Source organism: Amborella trichopoda, chromosome 10, assembly GCF_054954075.1.
Source record: "Amborella trichopoda isolate Santa Cruz 75 chromosome 10, AtrichopodaSantaCruz75HAP2 v2.0, whole genome shotgun sequence".
Lineage (NCBI taxonomy): Eukaryota > Viridiplantae > Streptophyta > Magnoliopsida > Amborellales > Amborellaceae > Amborella > Amborella trichopoda.
Genome location: NC_142345.1, coordinates 41334876 through 41357054, shown reverse-complemented (window position 1 = coordinate 41357054; position 22179 = coordinate 41334876). Strand labels below are relative to the sequence as shown.

The 22179-nt window shown below is 34.0% G+C and overlaps 1 protein-coding gene across 5 annotated transcripts; it reads left to right on the top strand.

Annotated features, from left to right (window-relative positions):
- Window positions 1-1004: 1004 nt before the first annotated feature.
- LOC18433931 (uncharacterized) lies at window positions 1005-9396 on the top strand. 5 transcript variants are annotated; one of them, XR_016042148.1, is made up of 6 exons: window positions 1005-1423; window positions 2837-2963; window positions 6193-6290; window positions 7705-7892; window positions 8434-8474; window positions 9117-9396. XR_016042148.1 is itself a non-coding variant. In XM_020667026.2 (6 exons), exons 1-6 carry the CDS (start codon window positions 1024-1026, stop codon window positions 9156-9158), a joined length of 870 nt encoding a protein of 289 aa, XP_020522685.1. In that variant the 5' UTR covers window positions 1005-1023; the 3' UTR covers window positions 9159-9396. The 5 variants fall into 5 exon arrangements, 3 of the variants coding, with proteins under 3 accessions (XP_020522685.1, XP_011623238.1, XP_088705131.1); XR_016042147.1 differs by having other exon boundaries at window positions 8434-8486; XM_020667026.2 differs by having other exon boundaries at window positions 2837-2937.
- Window positions 9397-22179: the final 12783 nt, after the last annotated feature.

Below are 22179 nucleotides of genomic sequence, written 5' to 3'. Positions count from 1 at the left end.
TTTTAAGTTATTGAACACCTGTGCCATTCTCTCAAGAAATCAAATGGTTCTAATGTAACGATTGTTTTAGGTGCATAGCTAGTGAGAATTAATTATTTACTTTTCTTTTGAGTCAATTTGCCCTGTTCTAGGAATCACAACTCCAAAATTTAGGATCCAAAAGATATTCCAAAATCCAAATGTAAGTTTTGCCGAGGTAGTAGATGGATAGTACACTCTCGCGGGATCAAAAGATCTTTTGGATTATCACTTTTTAAGGATTTCTCTCTTCTTTTTTTTTGTTTGGCAATTATTAGTTTACAGTTACGGTGTGCTCTCATCCCTTGCTTGACTCTATTTCTTCATTGCATTTGACTCAAATTTAATTTGTTTAGGTTTCTCATCTATTAATCAGTTCTTTTGATCGTGATAGATAAGTTGTACCAATTTGCAATGTAAGCATTTGTTATTTTTAATTTCAATTAACCTAAGCTTTCTCTGTTTCAGATTGTCTTTATGATCTCCACCCTTTTAAACCTGATCTAGGGTTTATTGCGTCGGCTCCGATCGCAGGGTTTTATCTCAACTTCATAGACTCTTCGACTGTTGATTTTTGTGTATTCATACTGAAGTTTGGCTTTGATTTCCTCGTAATAAAATTTTGGGTCCATTTTCCTATCTGGGAGTGAAGTTCTTATATTTTCCGAATTTTGATTGAAGTTTGGGTTTTTTTTTTTTTTTGGTGTTTGCTGTCTATTCATGCATTTACGTTGAATTTATTTAACCGCAAATCCCATTGTGGATATCGAGCATTTGAATTTCGATAACCAGTAGAAGAGTTCTGGTTTTCTCTTCAGTGCATAGAAACTAAGAAATTCTGCATAATTTTGAGTCTTTTAAAAATCTCGACTTTAATTTTGATCGGGATCCTTTACTGCCATATATCCTCCTGATTCATTTCCAGATCGGCGAAATTTCTTCTTCCATTTCCTTGTTTTTAATGTTTTTCTATTGCCAATGAAGCAGTGAATCTAGGGCTTATCTATGGATCTCTGGTTTCAAAAGGCGATGAATTTGGCTGAAGAAGCAGCAAAGAAATCACAGGACATAGCAAACGAAGCAGCAAAGAAATCACAGGACATAGCAAAAGAAGCAGCAAAGATTTCACAAGAGATCGTGTTAGAAACTGCAAAGAAGTCAAAGGAATTTGCAGTTGAGGTCACAAAAAAAGCAGATCAAATCAAAATCGAGGCAGTGAAAGGGGCTGACAAAATCAAATCTCTTGCAGACGGTATCCCCTCTCCCATCCCTGTTTTATCTCGCGGTGAATTGCAGCCATCCGGTGAAGATCTTGAGAAATATGGTGTAACTGATGATCTTAGAGAGTTTGTCAAGGGATTGACACTTGACACCTTTAGGGATTTCCCCTTGGATAGCAATGACGGTGAGTTTATCTCATTTAAATTCCTTTTACATTTGAGTTTCTTTTTGTGTCTTTATTTTTTGTGAATTTTTTCTTGCTCTATGAGAAGTAAATTAGACTTTAACATTCAACATTGATATCACTCTTTTTTAATCTTTAAATTTTTTTCTGGGTTGGAATGCTATTGATTCTGATGGCTATCATTGACCAAACAACAATGACATAAACTTATTTTCCTGGACAATGTTCTTTCACTTTCTTATTCTCCTTTTCTCTAATGTGTGCCCTAGGTGATGATAATGGCAATGCACATGTAGTGCAAAGTTTGTGTTTCTTTTTTCTGTTCATTTCTTTATTTGTTTTTATGCTTATGTTTTCTTACCCTTGCGAGGTGCCAGTCAATGACATCAAAGCAAGGCACTAGGCAACCGCATTTTAAGTTGTGATGGCAGAAAATGAACACTTAGTAAAGTTTGAATTTACATTTCTTCTCATCACGTATTGATGTAGTGGTCGTATTGGATTACACATGATTTACTTGTTAGATATGCATTACTGGTTATGAGAAGTTCAAGCTTTACACATGGTCCTTTGGATACATGTTATCTCAGGATATTTAAAGACATATGTTTAGGGTGGTGGCTGGTTCAAGTGCTTGTGCCTGATACTTCGTTTTTTCTGGCATTTCACTTAGTTGACCTAGATTACATGGTATCTCTCTAATGTCCTTTGAATATTAGGAAGTCACGAGTGGTTTTGCCTTGATATTTACATCTGTGGAGTTTACCAGCTGTAGGTTATTGAAGATGTGAAGTAATGTGGTTTTAGGGAGTGATGCTTCATGTGATTAAAGTAAAACCTCTCAAACAGACTAGATTAATAAGCTCTTAAATATCATATGTGATACTAAAATTAAAACAAAAAAGCTGTATAGAATATGTTTTGAAAGGGATTTTTTAGGAAATTTATATTAAAAAATAAAAAAAAAAGAGAAACAAAGAAATTGTGCTATTTGGACAACTGGAATCCTTTCCTGATGTGAATTGGAACTCAAATGCAATATAACCAAAATGCTTATCTTCATTCTTTTCTTTTTTCTTTTTTTGCATACATGTTCTTATGGTAGGTTGTGTGTAACTTAAATTCTGATAGGCATCAAGTTTTGTAACAATTTCTCAAAATTGATGGCCTCTCAAGAGTCAAGACTAATGCTTATTAGGTCCTCCCAAGGCATTTGTTTTGAAAGGTTTTACCACACCTTTTCTTTGTTTTCTATTATACATGCATGTCATATTTATTGGTCATACTTTACTTGTGGCTTGAACATTACTGTTTTACTACACCTTTTCTTTGTTTTCTATTATACATGCATGACATATTTATTGGTCATACTTTACATGTGGCTTGAACACTACTGTTCTGTTTGTGGTGCAGATGAACAACTGACATCCGATGTCCCAACTGTCTCGAATGTACGACAGGATCTTACAGAATGGCAGGCTAAGCATGCTACACTTGTTCTCTCATCTGTTAAGGTAGTCATTCTTCTATTTCAGGATTGGTGAGTTTTAGACCATCGCTTCTCGTTTGAAACCTGTTTCCCCTAGTTTTCCTTTTTGTGTTTGCATTTGCCCAGCATAAAAGTATACTGCCCTGAACAACTTGTAAAAGTTGTTATTATCTTTCAAGGAACGTGCCTGAATTACATAAGAATGAGATCCCTAGATTATAGGTTCAATAAAGAGTTGAGGATTCTTGCTTTCTGATGTGAAACCCAGTTTCTCTTTGTTGGTAATTAAGGTTTGTCTATTCTATTGCATTTTAGCCTTGTAATATATCCAGGAATTGGGAAAAAAATCATGTCCCATCATTCTTGGAATCAAAAGAATAATCCATGCATGATTAAGAATAAGATTTCTGACAAATTGTTTTTTAAGGAATGACCACAAATGAGCTGCAAGTAATAGTGGCCTATCATGGTGTATAGATGTATGGTCTCATCCTGTTTCATTTTGCACGAATGGGGCGCAGATATGTGTAGTGACTGATGAATGACTGCACTTTTGTGGCACAATCACGGTCTTTAGCTTCTTGTCTCTCTACCTCAGGTAACATCTTAAGTAAGGAAAAATTTCGAGGTAGGCACTGGGAGTTTGTCCTGGTTTGATTTTTGGTGTCATGGTGCTCCACGAAGTCATCTTTCTCTTGACATGTCCCACTTTGTAGATACACTTGCATATGTTCTCAATTGTTACTAAATGGCTGTCATACTTTGCACAAACTCATTTTTGGTGATGTATCTTCTGTTTCAGGCGTTCTAATTTTGGAGTTAGAACCATTTCAAGGATATTTCAGTCAAAAGTATCCCATCACACAAGAAGAACATTCTGACTAAGTTAGATAAAGATCCAAACTAATGAAGAAAGACCTTAGAACTAATTTATTGTAGCAAGATATGGGTTCCAATTTTTTTAGTGAGTAATATAAATAACTTGTTATATGCATTTGTGCTCCTATGGATTTCTAGAAAACTCAAAAGAATTACAAGAAAATGGGACACTATGAGAGGCAAGATGCCCAAACATGGATACTGATAGAGTCCTGGATGTGGACGTGGACGTGGACATGGATTTGGATATGAGTGTCCTATCCGACACATTGAATAAATATATATTGGAGAAGTGTACCGTAAGACCATTTACCTTTTGATATAATGAGGTCACAATCACCGTTGGCCATTGGATATGAAATTAGGTGGCTGCAGGTGTACCATGGGTCCAAAAAGAAATTATTTTGACTTTGTGACATGTCTTAAGCTGTCAGATTTCACATCTGATGGCGAGGGGTGATCGTGACCTCCTTATACCAAAGGTAAATAGATTTATAGCATACAATCCCATATATATTCGAGCTTGTTAATACATAAATATTTGCATCCATCACATTAACACATATATACCATATCATAATGTATAATATCATGTCTTATTGTTATACTTTCGATGGGTCTGTTGTTTTGTATTTACAAGTATGCAAGGAGTTTTTATCGATATAAACCAGCACACAAGTTAAGCACCTACGAGTTTCCATCATAACTGAATGGTAAAGGTTTTTTTAAAATCCTATTGTAAATTTTGCAGTTGCTTAGATGTGAAATGCTAACATTGCAAATGAAAAAAGGGAAAATTAATCAAAATACACATAAGAAGTCAACTATTTAACATTTTACCCATATATTTGGATTTAATACATAATATCATCAAAATACATATGTTCACGAGTTGGAATAGTTGAAAAAAGGTAAACTGTTAAATTGTTGAAAATTTCAGTTTGTTTTGATAAAAAATTCCCAAAAAAACAGTGAAAATGCTATTGTCTTTGAGAACTATTGTTGTTTTGGTGAAACTTCTAGTTTCTTGTCAATAGAAACTATGCGGCCATGTTTTCTGCTTCCCTTCCTTTCTTCCTTTCATCATGTAGGGACCCAACCAAAATATTGAAATTATTTTTTATAGTGTAGGGCTTTACGGTGTGTCTCTGAGAGTAATAGATATCGTTCATCATCATCCAAACCTTATTCCAACTATTTGGGGTTGGTTATCAGGATTTATGACTATCTTGAACGCAAATTTAGTAATAATAGGAGTAGAGACGAAGAAGTAGTTCAGATTGATGGCTAGGAATTACTACAAAGAGCATACTTTCAATATCTTGGGTCGATAATTTAAGAAAATGGAAAGATTGAGGAAGATGTCACACATAGAATTAGAGCTGGGTGAGCTAAGTAGACATGTGCAACTGGAATTTTATGTGATCATTGTATTACCAATGAAGCTGAAGGGCAAGTTCTATAGGACAACTATGAGACTAACTTTGCTCTATGGGGCGGAATGTTGGATGAGTGGTGAGACAAGAAGGGATAAAATTCAAAATAAATACATTTGAAAAAATTTAGGAGTGGCACCAATAGTCGATAAGATGAGAGAGAAGACTTAGATGGACTAGCCATGTATGGCACAAGCCCAGTATAGCACCTGTTAGGAGTTGCGAATTGATTTTAGTGAAAGGCTCAAAATGGCAAGGGGTAGGCTCAAAAGGACATGTTGGAAGTAGTGAGAAAAGATATGGGGACCTATGGCGTCACTGAAGGTTTGTCCCTTAATAGAGCAGAATGGCGGATCAGGATTCGTGTAGCTGACTGCGATTAGTTGAGAAAGGCTTTGACGATGATGATGATGGTACAAATGATATGAGGACTTATGGATTCACTGAGGGTATAACCTTTAATAGAGCAGAATGACAAACCAGGATTCATATAGCCGACAAAAGGCTATGATGATGGTGATGATGATGTCGCAAAAGTTTTACGCTAGCTACCAACCTAGTACAACCCTCCTCCTTTCTCATTTGGGTTTGGGAATAACAGAGTTAAGAGTAATAGATATAGTTGTACTTTTTTTCTTCTTCTTCTTCTTCTTCCTTTCTTGACTTTGTCTTTGTCAAGAAATTAATTTCTTACTTACCTTTTCTCATAATCAACCATAATTGTTTATGTTCATCGGAATTCAGGGGTATCGCTGAATAATTTTCTGCTCAGGAGCCTTTAATGAATTTCTACATTGGGAACTGATTTCAATGTGTTAATTGCATTCTAAGAGTCCTTTCTTGTCTCAAAGTTAAATTGAGATTTTTTTTTTTTTTTTTTAAGTTGTTGTTTTAATTTGATGTTCATTACTCAATTCACACTAGTTACTTTTGACAATACATTTTCTTTTGACATGTGCTTGCAGGAAATTTCACAATTTAGATACTCATTATGTCCCCGACATATGAAAGAAAGGAAGTTTTGGAGGATATACTTTTTGCTTGTCAAAAGTCATGTGCACCCGTAAGTCGCTGAGCCTAAAAATAGTCATGTTGGTTTTTGTTGCCTAGAAGTTGTGTTTGGACTTTGGTATATTCAAGCAATAGAGTTCTCTGTAATGGGTTGGTGCAAAGTGATGCAAGTTTCATATTGATGAATGCAGTCTAGGCTAACCTGGTGATATATGGTCTTTGACATTTCATAATTATGTCCACACGTAATTGCACTTGATATTAATAAATGTTATATTTAACCCACTAAACTTGGTATGGAGGTTAATGTGTAAGGGCTACAAAGAAAAAGAAAAGAAGGCAAAAAATAAAATTATAGAATGATGACCGCTATGCTTTATGATTGAATAGATGGCAAAGCAAGTTTGTTTTTACATGACATGCAATGGAGATTAGTCTTGTCCTCTCAGGTCAGTGTCTATGAGAAGCCTCCTGATCAGTATTGATAGGTGAGAATATTACACTTCATAACTTCTGCTGACAGTTAGTAGAGCCTCGTATCGTCAAATCCGCTTTGTCAACCACCTGCCTTTATAGCTCTTACCGCAACTGACTTCCTGCAGCCTCACTATTTCTAGATATCTGCTACATCTCTCACTTGTAGTAGAGGACTTGGCTTCTTCCTGGCATCCAACCTTGCAATTCGATTTCATATCCAATTGTATGCTTTTAATGTGGAAGCTCGACCAGGGGCCCAGTCAAAAGCAAAACTTCTTGTCTTGCAACTCTATGACTTCTTCAACCTTTTCTTTTGCTTCCATGGAAACAAAATCTAGAAAACAAAAGATGTGAAATTAAAATCAGTTGTACTCATTACTATATTCATAATTTCAACTCTACTCACATATTAAAAGAAAAAGAAAATCATTATACTTGTTACATATTAAGGCAGAATTAATCCACTGGTGTTACATAATTAATAAATTGTTGAATGAATTTACATGTTACGATATAATTTAAATTTATAGTTATTATAAAAATCCATATGTCTATAAATATTTTGCTTTGGTAGTTTAGTGTTTCGTTTGAGAAATTTCAAGATGCCGTCAAAATGATAAACAAAGACGTACATATAGTGCTTAGAGAGAAGAAGAGGGACACCCACACATCAACGCGTGTCTTCGTGCACATTGAGTTATCTTCAGTTGGTCTCTTGTTAGAACTTCAAGTATGGCCTCCAAAGAATGGGTTCAGTTCAGTTATAGCCACTTAGCCGAACCGTAAGCAGGCCCCACTGAGGGTGATCACCAACTTGTTCTTATCAAGAAGATCATAGGTTTCGAAATATGTGATTAATTGTCAGTTCTTTGGCACTTGTGGTTTTGTACATTTTTTCCATAATTGGAAAGTTGCATTAATGTTGCTCAAGGCAGTATGGTTCCTTCATTAACAGATTTGATGTACTTCCATTTAATTTTTCTCCTTAGGTATGAAATGCGTGCCATGGAAGAGGCAAAGCTGAAACAACAAGAGAAGAAACCAGAAGAAACTGAGTCGAGAAGACCTACTGAAGTGCAAACGACCAATCCAAGCAGTCTGAAAAAGGGCCCGTCTACTGAGCTGGACTTGGACGTGTTTCTTTTGGGTGATCTTGGAAGTAGTGATGAGGGGCCAGGTACTTCTTTTCCTACTCTGGTTCTGATAAGGCCTTTTCTTTTGGTAGTTATGAAAAGTATTTTGCTGGAAAAGATGTAATCTTTTTGGTCATCTGCTAAATACAAGATGTGTGCTGCTACTCAGCCGATTTGACTCCTTTTCTGCAATTTTAAAGATCTGGTTTTTTTAGCGTTCATGGAGTTACTGTGGAGAGAGAGAGAGAGAGAGAGAGAGAGAGAGAGAGAGAGAGAGAGAGATATTATTTGGTTTATTTTTCTCTTGCAAGAGAGAGAGAGAGAGAGATATTATTTGGTTTATTTTTCTCTTGCAAGAGAGAGAGAGAGAGAGATATTATTTGGTTTATTTTTCTCTTGCAAGAGAGAGAGAGAGAGAGATTATTTGGTTTATTTTTCTCTTGCAAGAGAGAGAGAGAGAGATTATTTGGTTTATTTTTCTCTTGCAAGCTTGACTGGATCTTTTTTATTTTTCATAATTTTTTTATTAAAATTGTAGTAGTAAATAATTTACTAATTTGTGGTGATTTGCTTTGGTATTTTTAGATGATGCTGATGAAGGATTTGATGATGACTTTGACAAGATTGTAAGCAACGATGTAAGCGTATTCATTTAGAATTAATATGCAGCATGTTCTGCACACGCCTTCTTACTCAAAGACATAGTTTATGTGTTTCAAATGACACTCTTTAAACAAAATTAAAAGTAAACAAACATGTGACATTTTCGTTAAATGGAAGGGAAAAAATAAAGACATATGGGTCTTTTATAAAATAGAAAGAGTTAACAGGAAATCATATTGGTTCTTTTCCTTATTTATGAAAAGAGTCATTGATAAATAGTGTACTCTATAATGCTGTTATCAATCCATCAAGGCAGCATTCGGCACATCCCTTTTGATGCATTACAATTATAAAGGTGTGTGCACTCGTGTGTGTGTGTGTGTGTGAGAGAGAGAGAGAGAGAGTTTCTAATGTGCTCTAGCGTATAATTAGAAGGTGGCTTGCATACCCTCGTCTCTTAAATTTGTTGTGATTAATTCAAAAGAATGAGTGATTTTTTCTCTCTTAAAACTGTCTTATTTTCCAACACATGGATGGTTCAGCATCCCTGTTAAAGGGGGATTTGAGTGAGTTTTGTCGGGTTCAAATGTGTATATGAGAGAGAGAGAGAGAGAGAGAGAGAGAGAGAGAGAGATGGTTTTTTACAACTTGTGAGATTTTTGCAGGCCTCGGACAGTGAGGATGATGCGGAGAAAAAGAAGCCCTAATCTGGCACATTTTGGCCAAGAGCTCACCAAAACATGTGGATCATGAAGCCAACTGAAGCAGGTCTGCATTTCTTTCTTTTGTAACTTCCAACATGGAAGAGCTTGCACTTGTTACATAGGCAAGGAGAGCTTATCTGCTTGTCTTATCACCGCAGCTTTTATTGCAAGATTTATGAGGGGTGTATCTGTTCTTTAAACCTATTGATTGGAATTCAAATTCTTTTGAACTCTTCCATCATTATTTTGCTAGGATATTCATTTTTTTCTTTCATTCTCTCCAATTATTGAAACACGGACAATGGGACTCGATTCTCCATCAGGACCAAGTCACTCGGGCAAGTCCGAGCCCGAGTCGGCACCTTCTAAAATGCTATGCAACCATGCTGGCCACAAGTGAGGACACCCTTCAAATAGTTTTTCCATTAACATGACCGCTCTCTATATGAGACTCAGAATTACAGGGCAATTGCTGTTTAATGATCATGAGTTTTTGTTATTGTTGAGGTTTCTCTCGTTGATAGACCTCGTTTAGATGTCCGAGAAATCTTTTTTCTTTGAAGCCTGGTTAAAAGGGCAGGAATGTGAGTGTGCCAATTTGAAGTTCTCTCAAACCGTTGGGAAAGAGTGATTGCTGTCGAGTGCTAAATTTAATATATTTGGATCATCTCAAATGTGGATCCAATATATTTTAGCTTTTAAAATCCTTACACAAAGCAAAATTGTCTGGTGTATCTGGAGTCACGGTATTTTGATCTGTAATTTAAATCCTATAAGTAGGCTTGGTTTAGTCTGCACCCTGTTGCTTTTTGCTCTTCGAAGGACCTACAAATGGATTTCCTTCACAAGAGAGTGTATTTGGAGGCCCTGGGAACCTCCATGTCTTATGAATCTGGTAGCACTGAAATGGGTAATTCAGATTAGATTTTGAGATAGCAATCAGCACTGAAATGGATCGTTCACATTAGATTTTGGGATGGCGGATGGCAATCAAAATAGAGCTTTTTTAGGCTCTTGACTTTTCTAGGAAATTGAGCTTGGAGGATAAGAGATGGATTTGCGAAGTCCTCAATCATGCAAAATTGCGGAGCAGTGCACTTCATCTGATCATTTCAAATAAAAAGATAATGGAGAATAAATCCAATATTTTATGAAGTGAAAAAATAATTACTCATTAATTTCTGTGGGACATGAATTTTTTTATTTATTCAAGGATATAAATAAGGAAATTAAAGTAAATATCCCTTATTTTTAGGGATATTTTTAGGAAAATTAAAGTAAATATCTCTTATTTAAAAAAGTCTATATAATGCGCACATCAAAAACTCATTGGTAAAGGTTATTAATTAAACGAAAAAAGGTTGATTTAACAATTAAAAACATTTCAATTCTTCGAGATATATGAAATATGAAAAAAGAAAGAAGATTTTTAGTTCTAAAAATAGTGCATCTTGTGATATATTATCTAGACCATACATTTTTAAGATTATCAAGTATATGTAGATTTGTTCGATCTAAACTATTTTTGAAGCTCTAAATTTTATAATTAGAAAGATTAAATTTTTAAACCATTGCAGGGGTTTCAAGCAATGAAACATCTTTTGATATCATTTATGAGTGTGCCTTACTTTAATTGTTTAATGCCCCAATCTTATACAAACCTCACCATTTTTTAAAATATACATAGATGCCTTTTTTAAAAAGAACTTATTTTTCTCCCAAAACGCCTCTAACTCCTGTACTCAAAGCACCAAACTAAGGTTGTAGCTTCTCACTTGCAAAAATAGTGTTCAGTCTCTATACCGAGCATAGTCTTAGCTTAATGTTTGTTCGATACTACCAGTACCGATCAAAAGCCGCTTCTTTTTTTTAATAGAAATTATACTTCATCTGGTAAGAAATAATTTTGAGGTTTCCCTTATTTTGATCATAGATGCTATTGTTGTTCTTTGGTGGTTAATGTACGCTAAAGCCTTTTACGCCGATATTGATTGAAGTGGTCCCATATGTACACATTACAATCTCCACTCTTTTCTGCTTGTTTGTGCTCATTTGGGATTTGAGATTGGGCTCTAGGAAGAGGTGTTCCAAGTAGTGGGTGCCAACGTGGTTTTGAGAGTTTCAATCCCTTTTCACCTTCGTTTTCTTTTTGGGCGAGTCGGTGGGGAGAGAGCCCCTACCCTTGGTGGGAGTTGAGCTTAGGATGTAGCGTTGCAAATCATCAAGCGCAAACCAATTAAGCCCCGGCTCTTTTTCTCCTTTTTCGCCTTTCCCCCCACCATCTTCTTTGTTTTTCTCCTCGACTCTGTTTTCTGTTCGTTTGTGCTCACCTTAGTTCTTCTTTTTGTTTCTGGCTGTGGTTTGTATAAAGTTACAATCGCATATGTAGAAGTGAGCTTGAAATTTTATATACCATCTATTTTAGTTGGACGGTAAATATTTGATATGTTTTTTAGAAAAATATAAAAAAGTGACATGTTAAATCTATGTTATCTAAATAAAATGAATGGCAACTTTACATGAACTTTTTCCTTGTCATAGTTGTTGTGCAGTCAAGAGTCACTATAATAGGAAAAAGGTTCGCCCATGTGTATTCAAGAGTTAGTATGATACAAAAAATGATCACAAATGTGTGCTCATTAGGCAACATGATACAAAAACAATTCACAAAAATTATCCCAGGAATGAAATTCAACCGCCATGCTCGAGATCTTAGCGGGGGAGAGAGAGAGGGAGAGGGAGAAAGACCATCTATTCAAATTCAAAGCTCATTGCTCTTTTGTATGTATAGAGAGAGAGATACCACCATCTATTGAAATTCAAAGCTTATTGGCTCTTTTCTATGCATAGAGAGGCAGATACCATCTATCGAAATTCAAAGCTTATTGCTCTTTTGTATGTGGACGCCCTTAAACCTCACCAATATTTTCACTAAATTCATTACGAGGGAAGACAAAGGTCGACTAAGTAGCTTGATTTTTTGAAGAGAGAAATTCCTTGTCCAGAAGGAAGAAAAAGAATGAAACTCAAAATATGCGCTTAATAACCTTACCAATCGTTTTGGGAAAATCAGTTGAATAACATGTGAACTACTAATTAATTAACATTTCACCTGTCCAACTTCAATTATATCCAACATTTTTTGACCAATGGTGGTGTGTGGTTTGATAAGCTATTTCAAATTTTATACGAAAAATGAATGCCATTTGAGATTAGATCAGGAAAAAGTTTATAAAATTGCAGCAATAAGAGTCATTTGACAAAATCTTACGATTCTAAATAATTCAGCTTTTAAAGGTAATTTGATAGATATCCATGTTTCTTATAACTCATTTAATTCTGTTTTCTTAGTAATCTTAACTCCAACATTTTCTTTTTGAACATTTATCATCATTATCAGAGACTTTTCACAATTAATTGGCGCTTACTACATGAATCCTGGTGCGTTATTTTGCTCTATTAAGGATCATGCTTTCAGTGAGGCAATAAATCCCTTTATCTTTTATCATTAGTTCCAACCATGTCTTTTTGGACATACGCCTTGCTTTTTTTTAGCCTTCCACTTGAACTAACTCATACCTCATAACCTGTGTAATACTGGATCAACGTCAAATACTACAAGCCCACCTAAGTCTACTTTTTCTCATCTTACAGCCTATTGGTACTACACCTAAATTCTTCCAAAGGTATTCATCTCAAACTCTATCCATTCTTTTCTTGCCACTCATTAATCTCAACTACACTTATTTGATGGGTATGTTGTTTTTTGACCGCCTGACATTTTCTCTAAACATTATTATGTTTAATTTATTTCATATACATGATCACGATGTTTAGTGTGACTCCACTAATTTGAAGGATTATATATGAGATCATTCATTTTTGGTAGTTTGGTATAAGGAGGTCACAATCATCATTAGTTGTCAGATGCAAAGTCTAATAGCTTAAAGAGTGTGATATCGTTTAAGAAATTTACTTTGGACTGTACCCCCAGTCAAATGGCTCATCTCCTGCTATTTGAGTTTGCATCTAACTATCTATAATGATTGTAACTTCCTTGTATGAAAAAGAGTAGTCTGACAATCATGAACTCATTTTATATTTGAATTTTAAATTTTTTTCTACAAATCCAAATCATTTGAAATTTTAGGCGTCCTTTCTTTTCATCAATGTGCACCTAATAAAAATATTTTAAAAATAATTCGTGGAAAATAAATTGATTATATATATATATATATATATATATATGTGGGAAAAGTTTCTATACTTCCCCTACAGTATAGAAGATCTATGCTTCCCCTACCATCCAGGCGTCCAATTTTGCTCAAGAGAGCCACTTACCATTTGATTTTAGATCTGACGTCCCAAAGTATTTTATTTTTAGTTTTTTTATAAAAATATTATGAATATGAAATTTGGTATGTGTTATCTTCTCATTGGGGTACACCAATAAAAAATATTGAAAATAATTTTTTAATAAAATAAAATAACCAAAATACCCATTGAAATTTATTTTATTTATTGAAGTTATTCTTTTTAATATTTTTTCCTAGTGCGAGTTTATTAGAGGATTGGACGTCCAAATTTGGAGTCAAAATAGTTGACTGGGGATTATCTTAACTCACCTAATCTTGAAGGAATAGTGATTTAAACTAAATAAAAAAAAGCTCGAAATCATATCCCACTTTAACCATGATTTGGGGCTTCACTTGACTATTCAATTTGAATTGTCAATTTTGTTAAGTGATGACATAGATGGTGTTGAGTGTGGCAATTAAAAGCCTTATGAGTGCCTGTAATAAACATTTTGATATAATAGAACATAAACTCAGTGGGAGTGTGGTCATATTTGATGATACCGGACTGAGCTTGACGAGCTAGGCCAGTAGGTTGGAAAAAATTATGTTACGTGGGCATAAAAAATTATCCGATAATAAGTCATCCCTTGATGAGGTTGGAGTATAATTGGATGAGTGAGTTGAGAGACTATGTGACCCTTGTGTGATGATGGGCTTAAGAGACGGAGGCCAAAGCCTCATCCGCGAGCAATCACATGGCATGCATATATGATAGTCATTTCGAGAAAGCGAATCACATTTCAAGGTGAAGCTTATGTTTGTGCGAGAGATACCCATATGCGCTATAGGAGCTGTGGTCGCATCAGGTCTAAGTGACTTTGATACATCTCTAAAGAAAAACCTGAAATCCACAAATTGGGATTACAACCCCTTGTCTCTTCTTCCAGACTTTGGTGAGCCCCTACATGGATTGTGGGTCATGAAAAACACTAGGTCGGTTTGATTAAGTAAGTCTTGACCGTAATCCACAGTTCAAGGTGGAGTGCCCCAATATTTATTTATTTAATTCTTAGACCATGTGGATTCTTTTGCCATCTAATGAATTTAATTATGTTTGTTTTACTGATATATGATTTTTAGAATTATTATTTGAATTTTCTAGATCTCTGGATATTTTATTTATCAAATTTAGATTTATAAAAACTGAGATATTGATTTTAGATTGATTTAATTATTCCTATTGGATTTTATGAATTTCTAAAACTCATATATTTTTTAATTTATTTATTTTTGCATGGGAAGCCCAATACACATATGCGCCCACCATTGCAATGTGGGTGGGGCCCATGAGTGCCACCTAGGGTGGCACGCCCTACTCTAAGGAGCTTTCCAATTTTCTTGGATCAAGCTTTGGCTTGAAGAAAAATGTTTGTGATGTTTTGGAGAGCCTTTACATTGAAGAAGCTTTGAATGGATTTTTAGAAAGCACGAGAAGACTTGTGCATAATTTTGGTAAGCACAATATTATGAATGGAATTAGTTTATTTTGATTGGAAAACGGTTTAAGAATGGGGGATAAATGTTCTAGCACCTTCCATAATATTAATCACTCATCTATGGAATATAGAGCTCAAATCTCTCACCCCACAAGTCATCAAAGATCAATGGTTCATATTCAATTTAACAAAAAGACATATGCCAATAAAACCCTAAAAAACCCTAAATCTTGTTCAAGTACTATAAAAGAGAGATTGATCCCTGCCCAAATCTCTACACATCTAAATCTCTCTTCTCTCTCTAAATATCTCTTTTTCTAATTGGTAAGTTAAGGAGGGGGGAACATGCCCCAACCTAGGAGTTCTCCCTCTCTTACATCCCACAAAAGGGGACACACCCCACATAGAATATCTCTATCGCTTAAGAAAGTTTCTCTCGCTCCATCTAAAGACTCAAAGGGGCACGCCCCTCCCTCTCATCTTTGATATCTCTTTCATAGTAGTTCTCTCAACTCTCTCATTTCATTGAGGTTTTAGACTATAGGGTTGTGGTAGAAAAGTGAAGCATATATCTCATCTCTAAATATCTCTCTCTCTAGTTGGCAAGTTAAGGAGGGGCGGGGGGGTGGGGGGGGGGGGGGGTGGGGTGGGGTTAACATGCCCCAACCTAGGAGTTCTCACTGTCTTACATCCCACAAAGGGGGCCCGCCTCACATAGAATATCTCTCTCTTTTAAGAAAATTTATCTCTCTCTATCAAGAAACTTAAAGGGGCATACCCCTCCCTCTCATTTTTGATATCTCTTTCATAGTAGTTCTCTTAACTCTCTCATGATCTCTCATCTTTCATTGGGGTTTTAGACTATAGGGTTGTGGTAGAAAAGAGAAACATATCTCTCAAACTAGTTTGCTAAGGGGATTCACTTGAGGGTTTGAGATATGTGATAAAAGAATTCATTGTTCCATTAGAAGGTTTGACTTAAACGTGCTTTCCTGGTTGAGATTGAAAGTTGATCGTTGATCCCGTGCCATTGGATGGTGGTGACTCGATATTCGATAGTGACTCAGTGTGGGGTGTAATAAGCCCGGTTGAGATAATATTTGGTATTCTCTTTTTGTTTATTACTATATTTAATTATATTGTCTTTATATTTTCAAGCATAAGATTTGTGGTTATTTTCTTTATTTAAATAAAATTGGTTTAGTGGCATCAAACTTTTCAAGATATTAGATTTGGTAGTTTTATTTTTTTTGAAGCAAGAGTTATTGTAATAAGACTATTTGAAAGTGATCTTTGCCAAAAGAAAAGTAAAAAATATATATCCCCCGACACTATTACATTAGTCTTTCTTTCAGGTGGTTCATTAAAAAAAAATCTCATTCAAATGAAAAATTTAGCTAGGAGTTCTTCCTCTCTTACATCGCATAGAGGGGGCACGCCCTACATAGAATATCTCTCTATCTTAAGAAAGTTTCTCTCTCTCCATCAAGACACTCAAAGGGGCACACCCCTCCCTTTCATCTTTGATATCTCTTTCATAGTGGTTCTCTCAACTCTCTCATGATCTCTCATCTTTCATTGAGGTTTTAGACTATAGGGTTGTGGTAGAAAGAAGAAGCATATCTCTCAAACTAATTTGCTAAGGGGATTCACTTAAGGGTTTGAGATTTGTGATAAAAGAATTCATTGTTCCTTTAGAGGGTTTGCCCTAAACTTGTTTTCCTATTTGAGATTGAAAGTTGATTGTTGATCCCGTACCATCGGATGATGGTGACTCGGTGTGTGGTGTAATAAGTCCGGTTGAGATAATCTTTAACATTCTCTTTTTATTTATTGCTATATTTAATTATATTGTCTTTATATTCCAAAGCATAAGAATTATGATTATTTTCTTTGTTTAAAGAAAAATGGTTTAGTGGCATCAAAGTTTTTAATATATTAGATTTGGTAGTTTTATTTTCTTTGAAGCAAGAGTTATTGCAATAAGACTACTTGTAAATGATATTTGACAAAAGAAAATAAATACGGATGAAAAGAAGAAAACTAAACATATATATATCCCCAACAAGATCACATTAATCTTTCTTTCAGATGGTTCATTAAAAAGAATCTCATTCAAATGAAAAATTTAGCTTCTAATCAATGGATTATGGCAAAAAAAAAAAAAATTTGATTGATTTCCTTATGAACAATTGTTTCATGCGGGTAGACCGCATTTATACATTATGTGGTCCAGAGGTATAAAGCATCCATCTTGAAGATGGATGTAAATAGGTGGTCCATCTAAAAACAATTGCAACTTACGGTCCAAATGTTTCTTAATATAATTATTATTTATGGTTTTCAATTTTTATTTTATTTTTTCATTTTCATGATCTCCATGTTAAATATTATATATCCTCTAAAACTTAGGATCTAATTATATTTAAAAAATATATTTATTGCTAAGCTCGCATTTCTAAAATATGCGGGCTGGCCACATGCTAACCACGTCCTTTCCTTATAGTAGCTTCTCTTATTTAGTTGGCAAAAACCTCTCTCAGGCTCCAAAAATATTGAGTACATTAACTTATTAGGTAAAGGACCCGGTTTGTATGCGGCCAAGCCTGCATATGTAGAAATGCGGACCTCTCAATAAATCTATGTTTGAGATGGATTTTCAGACTTAATTTTTAAAGATATGTAATCTTTAACGTGGAGATGATGAATATGAAAAATAAATAAATTTTAAAAACTAAAAATAATAATTCTAGTAAAAAAACATTTGGACCGTTAGTTTCTATTGTTTTTAGATGGAACAAGTACTTACATCCATCTTTAAGATGGATGCTTTACACTTTTTTTTTTTTTTGACAAATTGGATGCTTTACACTTTTTGGACCGCATATTTAGAAATGTGGTCAAGCCCTCATGAAACAATTTTCTTTCAGTAAATACTCACATGTATGAGTACCCTAACTTAGCCTTTACATAATTAGGTAATGAGTTATTAAAACAAGTGATTTCTAACTTTCCAAGTTATCAAACAGGGAAATTGCCGGTACCATATTATTTGAACATGGTATTAAACAAGGACTTTTAAATTTGAGGTGACCAATTTATATTTTCCACCACTTTTCAAGCTCCAAGTTTTTCTAGAGATCCATTGAGAATTGTGGCATGCAACGCCTTTAACAATCTTCGCTCTCTATTTGATCAACCTTGAGCAATTTAGTCAATGATACACTTCCAATGTACCGTTAAAAACATTTTTAATGGGTGGAAAGGGAAGAAGATGGTTAAAAAGTTTTTTGAGTTGAAATGGTATAAAAAGATTTGTTGGGACTAATTTTTATGATAAAAAACAAAAGAGGGAGATAAGAAATGATGGGATACGGTAAAATCTTTCCTGATGCCGCTTAAAATAAAAACGCAAGTAAAGTCTACAATAAAATAATATGAGGAATTAGAGTTTTATACAAAATTTTCCCTAGATTTTATTGTTAATCTCTTTTATAATTACTGGTGTAATGAGACTGTATACAATGAGAGATTTTATTGTTAATCTCCTTTATAATTAGTGGTGCCTAAAAAATGAGACTATATATAATGAGAGTACAAGACTGTTTAACTTTGGTACAAGAAGGTCACAATTACTTATAATCATCCGATGAAAAAATTGATAGCTTGGGTGTATTACAAAGCTCAAGAAAGATCGAATTTCACATCCAATGGTCAAGATCCATTATATCCATCTTGCACCAAAGGTAAATGGTCTCATTGTATATTTTTCCCTAAAAAATTCCAACATATTTTATACCTTGTGCAAGTATTTTTTTAGTTTTTTTTTCAAAATACCATCGGTTTGGACCCCATTGACCTATAAATTTGTTTTTGTAACGTATCAAAGCAATCTAGAACTATTAGCTATGGACTTCTTTGATTCTTTGAATGAGTGGTTCAGAACTAATAATTCCCAATTGCTATGATTGATATTTTTTTTTTTTTTTGGAAGGAATCAAAGTTAGTAGTTTTCAACAGCTTTGATCTATGCTTTCTAAAAGGAATCAAAGTAGTCCAGTACTATTAGATCTAAATCATATGTGATTCATTACAATGATTAGAACTAAGGTTTAAAAACTCATCGAGTCGAGTCTGACTCGCCCGGTTCGACTCGGGAATCGACATACACCGTACCGGTTCCACTATAAAATCGGGAATCACCTGTGTCCAGAGAGAACCGGGCGATTCCCAATAGTGAATCGCCAAGTCTCACCGAGTCTCGCCCAAGAACACGGGCTGCACAGTGTTCTTTACGAATTCAATTTTTTTTGTCATTTTATTATCATTTTTCATCTTTTTCAGCCTTATAATCGAATCTTGCAGGCTTTAATTCAAAATTTTCAGCCATTTCAGTCAAATAAAGATAGTAAAAAGCACCAATTTTGATCATAATATTTTGGATCAAAGAGTGTGTTTTAAGGTTTTCGCCATTTCACTGATTTCAAGTGAAAGAAGGCATCCTTTTTGTAAAATTTCAGGGTGATTGATCGTAAGAGTGTTGTTCAAAAGTTTTTGTTCGTAATTTGTGATTATTTTGAAGGAATACATATCAATTCTGAATTTGAAGGCACGGGTGCATGAAAAACAAGTAAGAACTGTGTTTTTTTTTTTTTTTTTCGCAATTATATGAAATTCAGTCAATATTTTGCAAATCATGTATTAAATTCATAAGGTTTTGATTCGTTATCGTGTTGTTTATCATCACATGTATTCAATTTGATTATATTTATTCAATTGGAGTTGGATTTTTGAGAAAAAAATACTAATGTCTGTGAAAAAAAATGGACTGAGTTTTTTTTTTTTTGTCGGCCATTCTCTCAATTTCGATAAATATTTTGCAAATAATGTATTAAATTTATAGGGTTTTGATTCGTTATAGTGTTGTTTATCATCACATGTATTCAATTTGATCTGATTTATTCAATTTGAGCTTGATTTTTGAAATTGAATAACTGATGTCTGTGAAGAACTGCGTTTTTTTTTTTCCTCAATTCAATCGATTTTATTTAATATTTTGATAATAATGTGTTAATATTATAGGGTTGTGATTCCTTATAGTGTTGTTTATCAAAACATGTATTCAATTTGATGTAATTTATTCAATTTGAGGCGGATTTTTGAGTTAGAATGACTGATGTTAGGTGGGTCTGTGAAGAACTGCGTTTTTTTGTTTTTTTTAATTCATGATCAATTTTTTTGAAAAATCGTGATTTTTCAAAAAAAAAGACCAGTTTTTTATTATCATGAAGAATTAAACAATATTTTTAATTTTTATTATTAAATTTTTAGTTCAAAAAATTGCATGTTGCTAGATTATTTATGCAAAAAAATACATGCTATTATATTTTTAATGCAAAACTGTATTTTTTTAATATGTTGTTAATGGAAAAAAATACATTAACAAATACATGATGTTAAATTGTATTATATTTTTAATGCAGTTTTGTATTAAAAATGTATTTTTTAATTTTTAATGCAAAAAATACATGTTGTTAAACTGTATTATCGTGAGGAATTAAAGTGAATATCATTGTAAAAAAATCATGGCATGTTATTATATTTTTAGTGCAAAATTATACTTTTTAATTTGTTGTTAATACAAAAAAATATAATAACAAATACATGTTGTTAAACTGTATTATATTTTTAATACAGTTTTGCATTAAAAATGTATTTTAAAATTTTCAAATTATTATATTATCTTACATATTTGTAATTGAGATGTACGACTATTTGTGGTCATTTCAATAGAGTTGGGATTGTGCCTACTATATAATTGTAAATTTTATTTGTGGCATTGTGAATGTCTATATCATTGTAAATGTTTTTTGTGTCAAATATATCTGTAGTGGCATTATGGATGATTATATTAATGTAATTTTTTTCTTGATTCTAAGTATGACTTATACAAACTTTTTTTTATCTATAATGTTGCATAAATATTTTTTTTTCTCAGTAGGAACTAATTCATGTTTGTCGAAATGAAGAATTGTGACAAGTCCATATGTATTGGCATTGTGAATTACTATACCATTGTAAATGTATTTTTTATCGCTATATCAATGTAAATTTTTTGTTCTATATGTAGTGGCTGATATAGGCTATTTTTATCTATAATGTTGCATAAATAAATTCTTTTTCTTAGTAGGAATTAAAATATTTTTGTCAATAGAAGTATTTTGCCTTAAAAACAAATATAACTTCATGAACTTCCCCTACATATTATCACTACATATGGTGATTATTTTTCATGTTGAACTGTCAGGTTAATTTTTAACCTTTTACATATTAAAGTTGAACCATGGCAAGATCTGCAGAAGACCCTGCATAGCAACATGGGGTCAGACTTGATCCCAACAAAAAAGATAAAATTATTTGTAATTACTGCCAAAGAGTGATAAGTAGTGGCGTACATAGGTTCAAGCAACACTTGACAGGGGTTAAGAGAGATGTTTATGCGTGCAACAGTGTCCCTAATAATGTAAAAAAATAGATGGCAACATTTCTCAAGGATACCAAAGGTAAAAAAATTACAAAGCAGATGATGGATATGGAGATAGCTACTTTATATACACCATCAAATGGGTATAATCCAAAATAGCAATATAATAATGACTTGGAGATGGCCACAAGAATGAGTTTACATGAAACATACCAGAGGGAACGCGGGGTTAAAATGCTTGGTGGTTATGACATGGGTATGCATGGTGGGCCTAACTCAGACATGCATGGCAGGCCCAGCTCGAGCATGTATGACGGGCCCAGCTCAAATATGTAGGGAGGGGTTGGTGGCAATATGTATCAAGAGGAATCAGACATTGAAGAAATTGTTTCTAGCTGATTTATGAGCGCCAGTATTGTAGGTCATGGTCGTATAGACCCATTTGTCTCAAAACCTAAATCAGAACAGATGACCCTCAAGGCATGGTGAAAGGTACGAGAAACATGTTGGGCAGATATGTTAGTAAATGATTATACGATAAAAGGATCCCCTTTGATGTAGCCAATAGCCCATATTTTTCACTTATGGTCAACGCAATTCAGAGAGCCAGGCCCGGGGTAAAACCCCCGACGGCATATGAGCTCAATGGACTAATATTGGATGAAGAGGTGAAGGAAGTTAGAAAGTAGATTGAAGAATATAAACAGAGTTGGCCAAGAACAGACATTACTCTCATGAGTGATGGT